Below are 14,080 nucleotides of genomic sequence, written 5' to 3'. Positions count from 1 at the left end.
CTCATTAACAAAAAGGAAAGTCAACTAGTGTTTGTTTCCTCCTGCTTGCCAATTAGAGGATAATAAATAAGATTGGGATTCTTTTTCTTGATGATGACTTGTACTTTCTGTTTTATTCTCTAGTATGCAAACAAAAAGGAGACAAAAGGAAAAGTTGCTTTGCTTGTTGTTTTTCAAAAGAAAAGCAGAACTAATGTATTTCATTGAAGCTGCAATTAAAACCAAAATCCCCTTCCCAGAGTGCTGGTATTTTAAGGCATGATCTTGCAAGGTGCTGAAAGCCCTCAGCTCCCATTGAAATCAAACTGAAGGTCCCCAGAATCTCATAGGAGAAGCACAGCTCCTTGTAGGATTAAGCCTTTAAATACATTTTTTTTCATCAACTTGAGTGCAACCAGGAAATAAAAAGTGAAAAGGATTCAATAGGCAACAGTTTATTTGTTAAAAAAATCCTTTAAAATTTTACTAAGTCTTAAAGGTTAAGGAAAAAATAATACTATTAATATATATACATACAGTATATATGTATATATACACATATATTGTAACATTAAAATTACATGCTTTTCAGAACAAAAGAACGAGTCATGTTCCCTCACATCAATTTTAAATTTCTCATCGCAAGAAACTGTGTTTCCTATTTTTAAAACCTTCAAGTACAAGAAATAAGCAACTAGGATTTAAAAGTGGAAAACCATTTGTTATGCACAAATGACAACTGACAGCTCTACAATGATTATTCTGCCGCACTGAACATTTTATGCATGTCTTGGCGAAATCTACAACTCTGAAGTTTTACCTGAGATGTGTGGAAATAATGAAGCATGACGGTAGGCTTAATAGAATTTTTCACATTATGGTTCGATTGAAATAAAAGATGAGTAAGTATTACGCATTTATATACACAGTAACAACACGAGAACTCTTTGTAAAATAATTAATTTCTCTTTACCAAATGTCTTAAAACTGCAGGTAAAACAAAAAAGCAAGCACCACTTGCAATGATCAGCATGCAGACAGTGAAACAGAGGTAGCATTTTCTTATAACTTCAGCAGGATCACTCAATTCAACCACACTATCTTCTCCAAAAGGCACTCACTTTTTTTCCATTTATAAATAATATGGTGTTAAATTCCAGCAAATTGACCGTAAATGTTGTTGTTTTTCCCCCCCTACAAATGTAAAAAAGTTAAGCGAAGGACATTGTGGAAAGACAAAACAGGGCATAAGAATTTTGGATCAATGTGCAACTTTTTTTCCCTTTTAGGAAAACTGAATTTCTTTTAAAAAAACAGTTATAGTACATCACCCAAAAGTTAGACTTCCCAGTTAAAATGGCAATATTAAGCAGCACATTGTATATAAGAACAGAACTGTAAAACACCAGAAGTACACCAGCCTTTTAATAGCTAAAATAAAAAGCAACAGTTCACAGTTAAAAGTAGAAAGGTTATTCACATAAAAGGTGGTGATAGGGAGGATAAAGACCCTTCAATAGAGAAGCTTATAAATTAATGTTTAGAAACTCATATTGTACCTTTTACACTTTCTGCAGTTTGAAAAGATACTGTCCATGCAAAACTTCTGTTCTTACCGTGACACTACTGAGCTAATTGAATTATAAGATGTCCCACTGTTACAACTTGGAGCATAGGCCTCTTGGCCATTAGCATCTAAATTTATTTTGAATACAGAAGATGCCTTCAATAAAAAGTCTGCTGCATCTCTGCGGCCTAATTCCCTCAGTTTAGACATTAGGATACCTACAGTGCTCTCAGGGACATTGCTCCATTCCTGCAAAAGGGCATGGACTGGGCTTGGGAGAAAATCATTTTGAGTTCCATTGTTTGTATTGTATTTTGCAACAAGATCAGGAAGGCCCAGGTTCATAGCCAGAAGGCACCAGTCCTTGCCCATGGGATCAGGTGGATCCAAAAGTCGACCTAGTTTCCTCTTTGTAAGAAGATTCAGATCCGAAGCATGAATATCCATTCCAAGACTTCCCTGTGAGTAGACATCCAGACATCCAAAACACAATATACTGCTAAAGCTTTCTTTATAACCACCCATGGTGTTAGTCAATGATGTCTCCTTTTGGCTTTGTGCCCGGAAAAAGTCTCTAGGCTGGTAGACCATTATTGGTTCATGATGTTCCCTCAGCTGCTGAGGGCTCAGGTAATGTTTTACAGTCAGCAAGCCTGGTAATGTTGTGGCCATTAAATTATCAATGGTGCTACATACAGAATCCAGAAGCAAGCAGCACTTGATCTTCTCTGTTTCCAGTCCTCTAACTTGAACCTCAATACCCTGACCATGGTTGACCAGCAACACTAAAAGCTCAGCCCCGCGATTCACAATCTTTGATCCATTTACCCAGAGACGTATATCTGCATCTCCCTCTGCATTTTGTTGGTGAATCCACCTACAAAGATTCACTTGAACTTTATGGAAAATTCCACAAGGGAATGGGGTAAGGTGTTCCACAGGAACAATTCTAACACCACCATAAATCAGAACCTCATCTTCCTCATCTGTCCAAGACCTGTGAAGATTGTCAGTTTTGATCAATGCCGGAATATCCACCATTGCTCCACTGCTAAGATCTCTAGCGCAGATATCCATGGCATCCAAAATCTGTATCAGTTCTTCCACATCACTGTCTGATACCAGGCGCTGGATGTCCTCTACAGTATACCGACCTCTGTAATGATGTAGGGCTTTAGGGTTCTCCACTGACAGGATTTTTCCAAGGACATTAGAACAGAGCCAACGAGGATCCAGAAGCACAACATCTTGGACAGTTTCACTCTGCATGATGTTTATCTGCTCAGAAAGAGGAAAGTTACAAATTATATTTTGTGAAGTACAAGTCAATAGTAGAGCTGCTCTTATGGCCTGTTGACTCACCCGTCACACAATTGAATCACTGACTGTGGAAAGATAACAGTGCATTTGATTCCTCTCATATTCGCAAAACAAAAACAGGATCCGGCTCTTGACTTGTTTTATTGACAAAGCCATCTGAGCACAGGGGGAAACATGGCTCACTGAGATTTTTCAAGCTATTTTAACTGAAATCGTCTGCACTGACAACAATTTTCAGTGGACACACAGAAAATATTGTAGTCTAAATGCAGTTTTTCCTCATTTGCCCTGATAGCAGCTGAAAATGGAACAGCATTTTTGGCACTGTTTCATAGCTTCTCACATTCGACTCATAAGCCACCAAATGTATAAGAGTCATGTTAATTCACCAGATGTCACACCAAAAGTTGCATACCTGCACCTATCTGCATTACTCATTTGATAAGATTACATTGAATTTAATGTTTGCAGACAACAAAAATCTACAGAGAACGGAGAACAGAAAATATAGGCTAGGAGGCATAACTGAAATGAGTAGAAAATGACATGACAAGAAAGGAAAGCATCACAGGCCTCCTTAACAGCTATGCAACTTTGAGCAACTGAATGCTTTGCCATATCACTACATGTTATAATGATATAGCTTCAGCAAAGTAAGCCTCTGAGTAATTGTATTAGCTATTATCTTATTTTAAGGTCAGCATTTTACTTCATCCCTTTCCTGAATATTTATTTTATTTGCTTCTATCATGAATATAATCGAAGAATTTTTCCTCTTTTAAAGAAAAAAATGTTCAGTGAAACAAATACACAGGAGTCATAAAACAACAAAGGTAACTGAAGTCTGTATTGTACTGAGTATGTTGTCTTGGAATGGGAGGTTGAAGAAAGAACAATTAAGGAATTTTGCTGAGGACACAGCAAGATTCTGTCAAAACAGAATCTTCTGAACTACCACCTGGAAATCTCAGGTTTAAAAAGTTAAATATTTGGTTGTGTAACATTTTCCTGTTGCTTATTCATTTACTTAAACAACAATCTTATCTAGAAATAATCTTCTGATTCAGATTTCTCATTTCAGAAACAAAATCTGATAGTGCAGTCTGTGCTTCACTCTGCTGTTGTGAGAGTTGGCCCATCATTTTTTATATTACAACCCCCTTTTATTCTAGGAGTATCTGTCTGTACACATTTGGCATAGATGACTTCAGAGAATGCTTTTCTTTCATCAAATCCGAAATTAATTTATTCAACCATTTAAACTCACATTTCTGACTGAAATTGCACTAAGGGTTTATCCACACATGGGGGTTATTCTAGAATTAGATATGGTGTGAGTTTAAACTGCAATAGCAATTCCGGAATAGCTCCCTTTGCGGACACTCTTATTTCATAATAAGAGTGCCTTTTTCTTATCTAGCTGAATCCACTTCGGCTTTCTAGACTAGGACAGTCGGTTAATTTTTCTTTTTTCTCCTCCACAAGATTTCCATTCGTGCCCCACCTGCCCCTGCCTCCAAGAAGCTTGATGCATTTTCCATTTAGCATCTCGATCCTGAAAACCACTCCCAGTTGTTCATACACTTGTTAGCTGGTTAGGATTTTCTTCATTTTTTCGCTGAATTAAAGAAAAAAGTAATTTAAAAAGTGCACAGTCTAAACTCTGTTCCAGATGGGTGAAACCCAGTTGGACACTGCATAGAATCAACAATCTGAGTTTATGTTAAAGCCAGAATGTAAGTAAAGTCACTACATAGTTATGCAGGTTGAATAAAAATTACTTACTTCTCCTATGCTGTGCAACTGCTGGGCTATATGCCGTAGATCATCTTCACTTGCTAATGGATTAAGCTGATCCTGTACGTCATAGACAAACTGCTGCAATGACATCAGCTGGTTGGGTCCATTCATTTTTCTCCAAGAAGGGAGGGTGGAGATAATTTTCTCACACAGGTGAGTAATAGGTGGACAAATCTAACAAAAGTACAATGGACGTCAATTTGTAGTTCTACATCTACTGTGCTGATAAAACTAGAATTACGTTTTTTTTAGAAAAAGAGCTACTGTCAAAGACTTGTGTGTTCTGCAGCTGCAGAATTTGCCACAGAATCCACCCTGGATGAAAAACTGTACTCCAGAATCTAAATTTTCATTTAAAAACCAATTTCTAGCCACCATAGTTACAAAGACAATCTTAATGTGAACCAATTCAGTGCTGTCTCACCTAATTGGCGCACAATCTGAAATAATGGTTTTGAGTGGTGCCAATTGCCCCATTCACCTGGGCATTAACTCTGAAACCAAAAAAAATGTTTAAAATATCAACAGTTAATTCTTTCACTCCTGATCATTTTAGCAGAAACTCATTTTTTAAATATCAAGGAAGTTGTTGCAGAATTCCGAACCTGTTGCATCAGACTGCCACAGAAACTGATACGGCCACATCTATACTACAGGGATTATAAACAGAATCGTTACGGTGCCATAGCTATGCCGGCATAATCCTGAAGCACAGAGGCAGCTTACACCGACAGAAAGGATTTTCCGTCGCTGTAGCATCATCATCTTCGCCAGCATTCTTCTGTCAACCTAGCTGCGTCTACCCCAAGGGCTAGTCCAGCATAGCTATAGTTCTCAGGGTGGTAGATTTTTCATATCCCTGAGTGCTATAGTTATATTGACCTAAATTTTAAGAACAGACTAGGTCTCTCTAAGGTAACACTGCTGTTTCTTTCAGATCTGTTAAGTAATCATTTTGGCATCTTGTAAATTGTATTAACTTCTCTCACACCCTGCCCAAAAAATCACCAATATAGTGTTAGATTCACTGATTGTCCCTTTTAAATACAGGAGAAGATTTATGGTAGATCTTCATCTGTCTCCTATGACTCTTCTCGGGGTCTTCATTCAGGCCACAAGCTTTTCATAAATAGCTGTTGGCCCACTATAATTGAAAATTGTCCAGCTGTCCTAGCTGTGATATCACACAGACTACCGTATTAGTCACTACACATCATCAATCATTACATGAACAAGCATACAAGCTTTATGGTTCACTACTTTGAATTGGTGGATCAGGATCTCTTGGCTCTCATGGAATGCACGTTAGCAGCAGTAGGAGCTGCGAATCCAGATCTACACTGAGGATATTTATGATTATTTTCCCTTTGGTTAAGCTGAACTGGTGCTAGCACTACGGGGAATCTGGCAACTAGACCTTTTTCATCACCAGGTCTGTTAAGTCTGCTGTACGCAAATCTAAATGATGCAGTGGTAAAATAGGTCCAGCCTCCAGAGACTTGCCTACTTTATAGCTCCCACCAGAGCTAACACTAGTTCAACTGAACTGGTGTTAGCAACATTGGGAATTCTTTAGCAAAATCCTCTGTGCAGACAAAGACAGACTTATTTCAGGGATAAGAGGCTGTGAAGCTGTTTTGTAATTGAATTGCAAGCTTTACAGACATTATCAAATAAGAAAGCCTGGCACTGAGCTGTTAGGACTGAGGTAATGTAAAGACCGTGAAGCTTATCAGAAACCTGCGGTTAATAAAGAAATGTAACCATTAAAAAGCCAATAAATAGGAGGGTTACAGAACTTTAATGATTATAATAAACCCCTGTCTGTTCAATGCTGGACTTGGTCCAAAGTACCTTTTAAAGCCACACATAAGGTAGAAAAAGGCATTTCAATGGGGATACTGTCAAATTAAAATATTTAACAAACAAAGTATCCTTCAACTTACAATACCCACCTCTGATCATATAAACCAAAGATATAACTTATTCTCTATTTATACTGCTTGTTGACTTTTTGCATTTCTCTCACCGACAATAAGAACAGAATCAATAGTTTCTAGCCAATTAGACTATCTGATTCAAATGAACTGATAATTTTGCAATGTTTGGGTTGAAACACAACAGGGGCATATTTTAAAAAAAGAAAAAGCATTTCCATTGGAATTTTAAAAAGTCATGAAGATACTTTTATTAACCTTAGCTTTTATAAAAACTGATTTTTATAACTGTATTTTCAGCCTAGTTTGACCTAATAGTGTCCCTTTGAGAGGAGGGGGGAAAAAAAAGCCTTTCTTCCTGTTCCCTTCAAACCAGAGTGTCTGCAGGTTCATCATCAACTGAAAGTGCCTCTGAACTAGCCATCAGGTAGTGTTCAAATAAAGAAAACTGCACCTGTTCTCCCTGAACTCCATGATGTACCAGCCTCTTATGCCCAAGAAACAAGAGGCCTGCAATACCTGCCCCACCCAAGTTTCCTTCAAAATCAGAGTTTCACCTGGAGCTAACTCAGCATAGGCTTTTAGTGCACTACTCACAGAAATGATCTGGCTTCTTAATTCTTGTAGGTGATTTCGAAGAAGCTTCATATCTTTAGAGCCAGATGCTCCGGCATCCAAAACAAATAACTTGTCCAAAATGTGAAGATCATTTCCAAACCTAAGAGAGAAACAGACAGTATTTATTTATTAATTTCTAATCCCAAACCAAATTTTATTTAAATTTACCCAACTGTAAATTTATTTGAAATTGTGTAACAATTTTTTCTTAGTTTTAAAGGGAATCATGAAAAATGGAAAGAACAAGAATAGTAAAAAGTTAAATACTGGACATGATGCATCATATTAAAAGCAAAAATTAGTATATTAGTAACTAATATTTTATTCAAGATAAACAGAGTGGTTGACAGTAAAAATGACTTTCATGTAAGCACCGGAAAAGAGGGCTACACATATATTATACAAAAGGAATTACAGCAGAGTCAAGAGATAGCAAGTAGACATACTGTCTATATGTACTGCTGTGGGTTACAGCAAGTTCTGTGATTTGTTTTTAACGAGTTCAGCCCACTTGATTCTTATCTGAAATAATTCAGTTATTGAACTAATGCAAAACAATAGCTTTTTTTAATTTTGGCCAGTTTAAAATTATTGAGAAATCACATTTATATTTGTTTTTACAAGCATAGCAATGAGATATATTTATTGACTGAAACTCCAAGGATTATACATAGATATCTTCAGTTCAATTTCAGTTCAATCTTTAGTTCAATCAGGAAATTGCCCTAATACAATAATATTAGAAATCTGGAGGATATAGCCCTCAACTAATTCTCCTTACATCCTTTTCCTAACAATAGACCCTACTCAGAAGATCTGAATAGTTCCCCATGCCATGGTATTACTGTGAATTGTGTGTAGTTTGTCTTGAAAGATTAGTTTGTGACAATAGCTAATTCTGAAAATCAGTGGTATTCTCTCTGCAATTCACAGTGGTTGGCTCTGCAATTCACAGAGGCTGTTAGGACTTTCCAACATCTAGAGACACTTGTTGGTTCATTTTCTTTTTCATCAATATTGCCATGCAGCTCTTTAGAAAATTGTGTATACAATATATCTGTTTGATTTATTTTTGTATTCTAGATTATCTTAATCAGAATTTAAAGAAAAGGATGAAACTCCATTGTGTCTAGGTTTAAAGCATTGAATAATGAAGTCATCCATTTTTCTAAGATTGCTATAATACTTAAACATTAAGTTGTGAGGCCACCTACTGGTTCTGGTCATTAGGGCCTAGCCTAGCCTAATGTCAGGTAGGTGCAGCTGACTGAGAAAAGGCATCTTGTTCATGTTAAAATCATCAAGTATTTTCCACTTTGGCACATAGCTATATTGGCTAGACCATTTTCAATATAAAGCAGCAACCAAAGCAAAGCACTGGATTTTCTTTGCTCACCTATAGATCAATGAACGTTTTGTAAATAGTATTAAACACCTCAAATCAACAGCCATCTTTGGCGTTTCCACTTTTTAATAAATTTACCTTAATTCAAATACTGAATTTATATTTTAAAAAAATACACTGCTCCTCTTCTCACCTGTTTCTGATTTCTTTCAGCAACGACATGTCTTTGTCATATCCAAATTCTCCTCCAGCAGGGCGAGGAAGGTTCACAATATCTGCATGGGTGGCCACCAGGACAACATGCAATGGATTTTTCAGCCTTCCACCAAATGCTTCATGAGAAGGAAAAATACACACCCAGAGAAACAATTTAAGAAAAAATGCTCTTACTGTACCATTAAGGCAGAGATGAATTTTATGTTCCTGACACACTGGTCGCTTGTGAGAGTACACTTGTCAACTTAAAAACACAATCTACACACGTGTGTCTGTCATTTAAGAACTGTTTTGTTGATGTGATTTTATCTATAGCCATAAAAGATGGATGGCTTGCCCTTTCAAAATAAATGTTAGAAATACTGATACTATATGGCTTCATTTATGTTTTTTAACATGATAAATATCACTAACAACACTAACAATTCAGCTACAAACTATAAAACCGTTTTGGGAATGACACTTAAATCAGTAATAGTAATTTCTTGCACAGATTCTTGATAATTCTTTGGATGGTCTTTAGTACTACAGGATGCAAGTTAGATGATTGTAAGCAGAACACAAATGATCTACAACATTCATACTGTGGTATGAATGCAATTGTACAGTACTTACACAAACAATGAACTCTCATTTAGGTGAGAGTTAAGTAGGAAAGCCTGGGAGATACCATGAAAAAGAATGAGAAAAAGAGAAAGATACAAATGGCACATGAATGAGGTGATAGTACGGAACACACATTTATACAGCCTGTTCTCCAATACATATCCCAAAAAGAATAGTCTATTGGCCAAGTTTTACAAAAAGTTGGGTCAAATACTAGCATCTTCACGTCATCCTCATCCTGGCAAAGCCTCAATTAACTTCAACAGTTTTGCCTGAGTGAAGACTGAATAAAGTCTCCAGAATTTGATCCGTTATCCGTAAGCCACACAAAAATACACTTTTATATGTCTAGTGATACAAAATTAGTGTCCAGTGACATGTGAAGCAATGTACTATAATGCAGCAAGCACTCTCTTTTCTGGCTTTTTCTGAAGGACCAATTGGCTAGGAAACTATTCCAAAGCCTTAAGATTTCTGCTAATACACACTATTACATTTTGTTAGGATAGTTGAAGGATTTCTTATCAACTGATTAGCAGCAAGTTGAACTACTTCGTTAGTTACTATAGTTTAACTAACATGACTATTTAAATATAGATAATCATTTTGCAAGAATTGACAGTTCAGTTCTATTAATTCAAATTCAGAGTCCAGCAACTGTAGAAATATTAAAGTAATGATTTAAGCTTCAGTATTAATTTTCTGAAAACTCCTGAGCCTCTTATCTTCATTACACAACTATTTGCACACCAGCAGGATCTGGACATTGCTTATTTTTAACTCAAAATGAAAATGAAAGGCATATATGGTAGGCCTGTACTGCGTTCATAAATAAGGAATATAGAATATCGCTTGGGCTCTAAGATAATGCATTTAATATTAGCCAGAATATCAGGAGGACATAGGGAGTTTTCAGCTCTAAATGAATATTTTGATATGCCTGCCTGGTGATTACATAGTGATTTTATCACTTAAATGGGTTTTCTTTTTCCATACATGTCTAATCAGATCCACTGGCTTGAACAGTTCTGATTGATGAAGCCAAGACAGATCCCTGGGCTTGGTTCTTCCATCAAACTGTCAGGGTATGTGGATGAATGCTCCATTGCAATAAAAAGCTAAATAAATTGGTATAAATCAAGATATGTTTTAAAAATATAGTGATTAAGTCAATTGGTTTGACTTACAAGTAATTCCAAGCAGCATAATCAGCTAAAGTATTAAACCAGAGATCTCATTTAAAAACAGAACAAAGCCTTAGCAGATGTCAAGCAAAATTTACTACAAATATTGGGCTCCGTCCACATCAATGCTCAAAAGGAGTTAAGCTCATTTAAAATCTAAATATAATTCCACATAGACAGGTTTGAGCAGCACATGCAGAAGGTCAACACAGTTTTAAAACACAATTCTAACATGATTTAGACCCATCCACACTGGCCAACCCAGCAAGTTGCTGGAAACCAATTTAGCTGGGGTTGGATTTAAGCTTAATTTACGCAATGTTTCCAAACTTGGTTCAAAGACCCAGTGCACTTGGAGCTTATATGTAGATAGACAGCAAACAAGAATTTCAAAGAACTACTTTGACATGAAAACTTCAGTCTAATGGGCTAGGGGGAAATTCAGGAAACAAACATGGTTCTCCACACTATTTCAATATCACCTAAACCTAAGCTGAGAGAGAGAAATTCACTTCTGTACAGAACTTTGCTTAAAGCTGACTTCAGTAAGAAACAGAAAGATGAACACACAACAGGACTCAACAAAGTTACAGTGACACACAAAGAGCTTTTTTCTTTCATCCACTGAAGGCATATAGAAGACACACAGTGTGGCATACCTATGGGTTCCTCAACTGGGACCAATGATTTCAGGAAATTAAGCCAAAAGGTCACTTGGTTTAACTGGATTTCATAAGGTTCTTCGAGACTGAAAAGCACGATGTGAATTGCGGTGGGATCATTTACAGCAAAATAATCATAACAGCAGAAATATACAGGATTCCCAGAGAATTCCCACACGCTGAAATCGCCAATTCCTGCAAAAGGGGACAGATTGAGAAACAGGTCAAAATTATTTAGAGAGTTCCGTTCCTTTAATAATGGAGGCAAAGTTTTTCCAAAGCCAACAACCGGAAGCCAAAAAAAGTGTTCAGGAGTCATAGACACTATGCATTACAGATTAAATGAACCCTCGCTTTGTATAGAAATGATGGATATTAAACCCTTCAGAAAACAAAATAGAGCACCAAACAGCATTAGAGAAATAACAGCTCCTGTTCGCTCTCTTGCCCCTGAAAATGCAACTAATCATTTCTCCGATTACTTCTTTGTGATGTACGCTATCTGGTGTCAAAAAACATACGATAAAAAGTTATTCAGAAAACAGTCCATTTTGGTACATAAAATTGAAACGGTTACCAAATCAAAGTTGGCTTTAAGAATTACATCTTGCTGCTAATTACCAGTTAAGAACACCAGCAGTGCTCTGCTGTTTTCTGACATCTATTTTTGCTGTAGATAAAAGAAGCGTTTGCTTCTTACACAGTCTTCTGTTGATCTGGCTGAAAGCATCTGCACTTGTACCATCTTTATTTAGTGGTAATTTTATAAGGTAATAAAATGATTTTATAAATACTCTAGAAAAAAATTTAAAAATTTGAAACATCAAAACAATATGAATCTTTATAATGGAATAGTTTCTACTGACAGTCTACAACACAGCTTTAATACATTTGAGAAACTAAATCTGTTACATGATTGTGCTGAAATAATAATTTTGGACAAACAACAAGTGTTAACTACATGCCAAGTTGCTCACCACGCATGGCAAATGTTTTACAATATATGTGTTTGTTTGTATGTATGTTGTTTGTATGTTCCCTCACCCAAGAGAAAAAAGCTTAAGCCCCAAATGACCCTGGAACAACTGATATAGTATGTAAAACATTATCCCTGTTCTGAATTTCACTTGAGGGAGAATCAGGTCATCTACAATAGGACAAGACGATGAATAAAAATAGTTTCATGTGTAAAGTCTTTGTGGCAAGGACCAGTCTATAACTATGTGCCCATAAAGCATCATGAACACCTAAGACAACATACAAGTAATAAAAGTTCACTCGTGGTCCAAGAACTTTTTTTTTTTTTTTTAAACCATTCGGCACAAGAGTACCTATAAATGATACATAAACCAGTCAAATGTATATGGTGCCTTTATAATGTATTTAACTTCACAGGGCTTTATGTAGGTTAAATCTCTACTTTAAAAAGACTGAACTACTGGATGTAGTTCAGGATAAGGCTTAAAGTGGATTTCAAATTCAAATATTTAAAACAAGTAAAGCCACTGTCAGGCACACAGAATTCACATACATTAATTCAATTAATTCATTACCATTCAAGTAAGCATTCTGAATGTCGATACCCTTCGTAGACTGGTCATCTGCAGAGCAGTGAGAATGGTGAGACGGTGAAACGAATACTTCTAGCATCCCTTTGGTCAGGCCTGGCTCAAACATCATGCTTCGACTTCTCACGCTAACGTTTTCACAGCCAGGGTAAAGATTTGTAATGCTCACTGAAACTGGGTCATGAAAAAGAAGATTACAAGCCATGAAGAGTTTATAAACTGATCATTTAAAAATAATGTGCTGGGCATAAAATTTGATTTTAAAATGTCTGTTCTTCAAACAGAGGCACCCAAGATTCAGAACCAGAAAATACCTCTCACTAGAGCTGTAGTTTAGAATACCCTCACTTGGCAAAATGGCTCTTTCTGAGATATCTAATTAGGCATAAAAGGCCTTAAAAGAAAAGAAGAGGATGATAGAGGCAGAAAGAGGAGAGAAAAGGAAAAGGAAGTTCCACAGAAGTGTATGAAAGAAAGCACATAGGGAAGTGGGAATAAGGAAGACAGAAAGGAAGAGAACAGGGGTGAAGTATCATGTGTCTGATTAAAATAATTCAATAGATCTTCCCCAGTTTCTCCCTCTCTGCTGAGATTTCCCCCCAAATTAGAGAGGCATGTTCAGGTTTCAATAACTGTTAGACTATTTCTAATGTGCTTGGTCTCAAGAATACCCACAGGCTGGGCAGGTACTTTCATTTCTATATTACCCAGTGATAAAGTAATGATGTGCTAGATGTAAGGTTGAGTAGTACGAAAGGGCAAATTCTAGGTTCCCCTTATAGTGCTGTTGGCCCCTAAAAGACACACAGGTGGGGTCAAAATCATGGAAATAGCAGAACACTGTTTGTGAAAGAGAGAGTTCATCCATTAGAGCGTGTCTACACACAAAAGTTGTATTGCTTTAATTTGGCATAATTGAAGCACTACAACTCCCTCATGTGGACATATTTATAGCTGTATAAATATATATATGCTTTATATTTATACAGCTATTCCTGTTCAGGGAGTGGAATAAGCTATACCTGTATAACTTTTATATCAATATAACTGCATCTACAGTAGGGATTGTATGGATGCAACTATTTTGATTAAAAAAACCAATCCCCTCCCTTACTGATATAGTTATATTGGTACAAAATCTCTGTGTAAACCAGACCTAAGTTAGATTCTCAAAGATCAGCCCAGAAAGAGAAATGCAATCACAGAGTAGACTTTATTATCAGTCAGCCCCCTCTAGTAGACAAAGCAAAGAATTCTTCATCCCTCCACCAGATACTG

General features: G+C 36.5%; 1 protein-coding gene across 1 annotated transcript in view; it reads right to left on the bottom strand.

The window, feature by feature from the left end:
• Positions 1-418: 418 nt before the first annotated feature.
• Positions 419-14,080, bottom strand: part of DAPK1 (death associated protein kinase 1) — a 148,883-nt gene continuing 135,221 nt past the window's right edge. The window contains exons 26-31 of the mRNA XM_067569332.1: positions 12,788-12,976; positions 11,232-11,429; positions 8,760-8,898; positions 7,201-7,321; positions 4,652-4,840; positions 419-2,824 (exon numbers count right to left, since the gene is read on the bottom strand). Of these exons, the coding sequence (XP_067425433.1) occupies positions 1,592-2,824; positions 4,652-4,840; positions 7,201-7,321; positions 8,760-8,898; positions 11,232-11,429; positions 12,788-12,976 (2,069 nt within the window). The 3' untranslated portion in view covers positions 419-1,591. The remainder of the gene's footprint in view (positions 2,825-4,651; positions 4,841-7,200; positions 7,322-8,759; positions 8,899-11,231; positions 11,430-12,787; positions 12,977-14,080) is intronic.

The sequence above is a fragment of the Emydura macquarii genome, unplaced genomic scaffold (genome assembly GCF_026122565.2).
Source record: "Emydura macquarii macquarii isolate MOO-44397 ecotype Brisbane River unplaced genomic scaffold, CSIRO-AGI_Emac_v2 contig_2897, whole genome shotgun sequence".
NCBI lineage: Eukaryota > Metazoa > Chordata > Testudines > Chelidae > Emydura > Emydura macquarii.
Note: the sequence above shows the minus strand (reverse complement) of the source record. Positions and strands in the feature narration are given on the sequence as shown.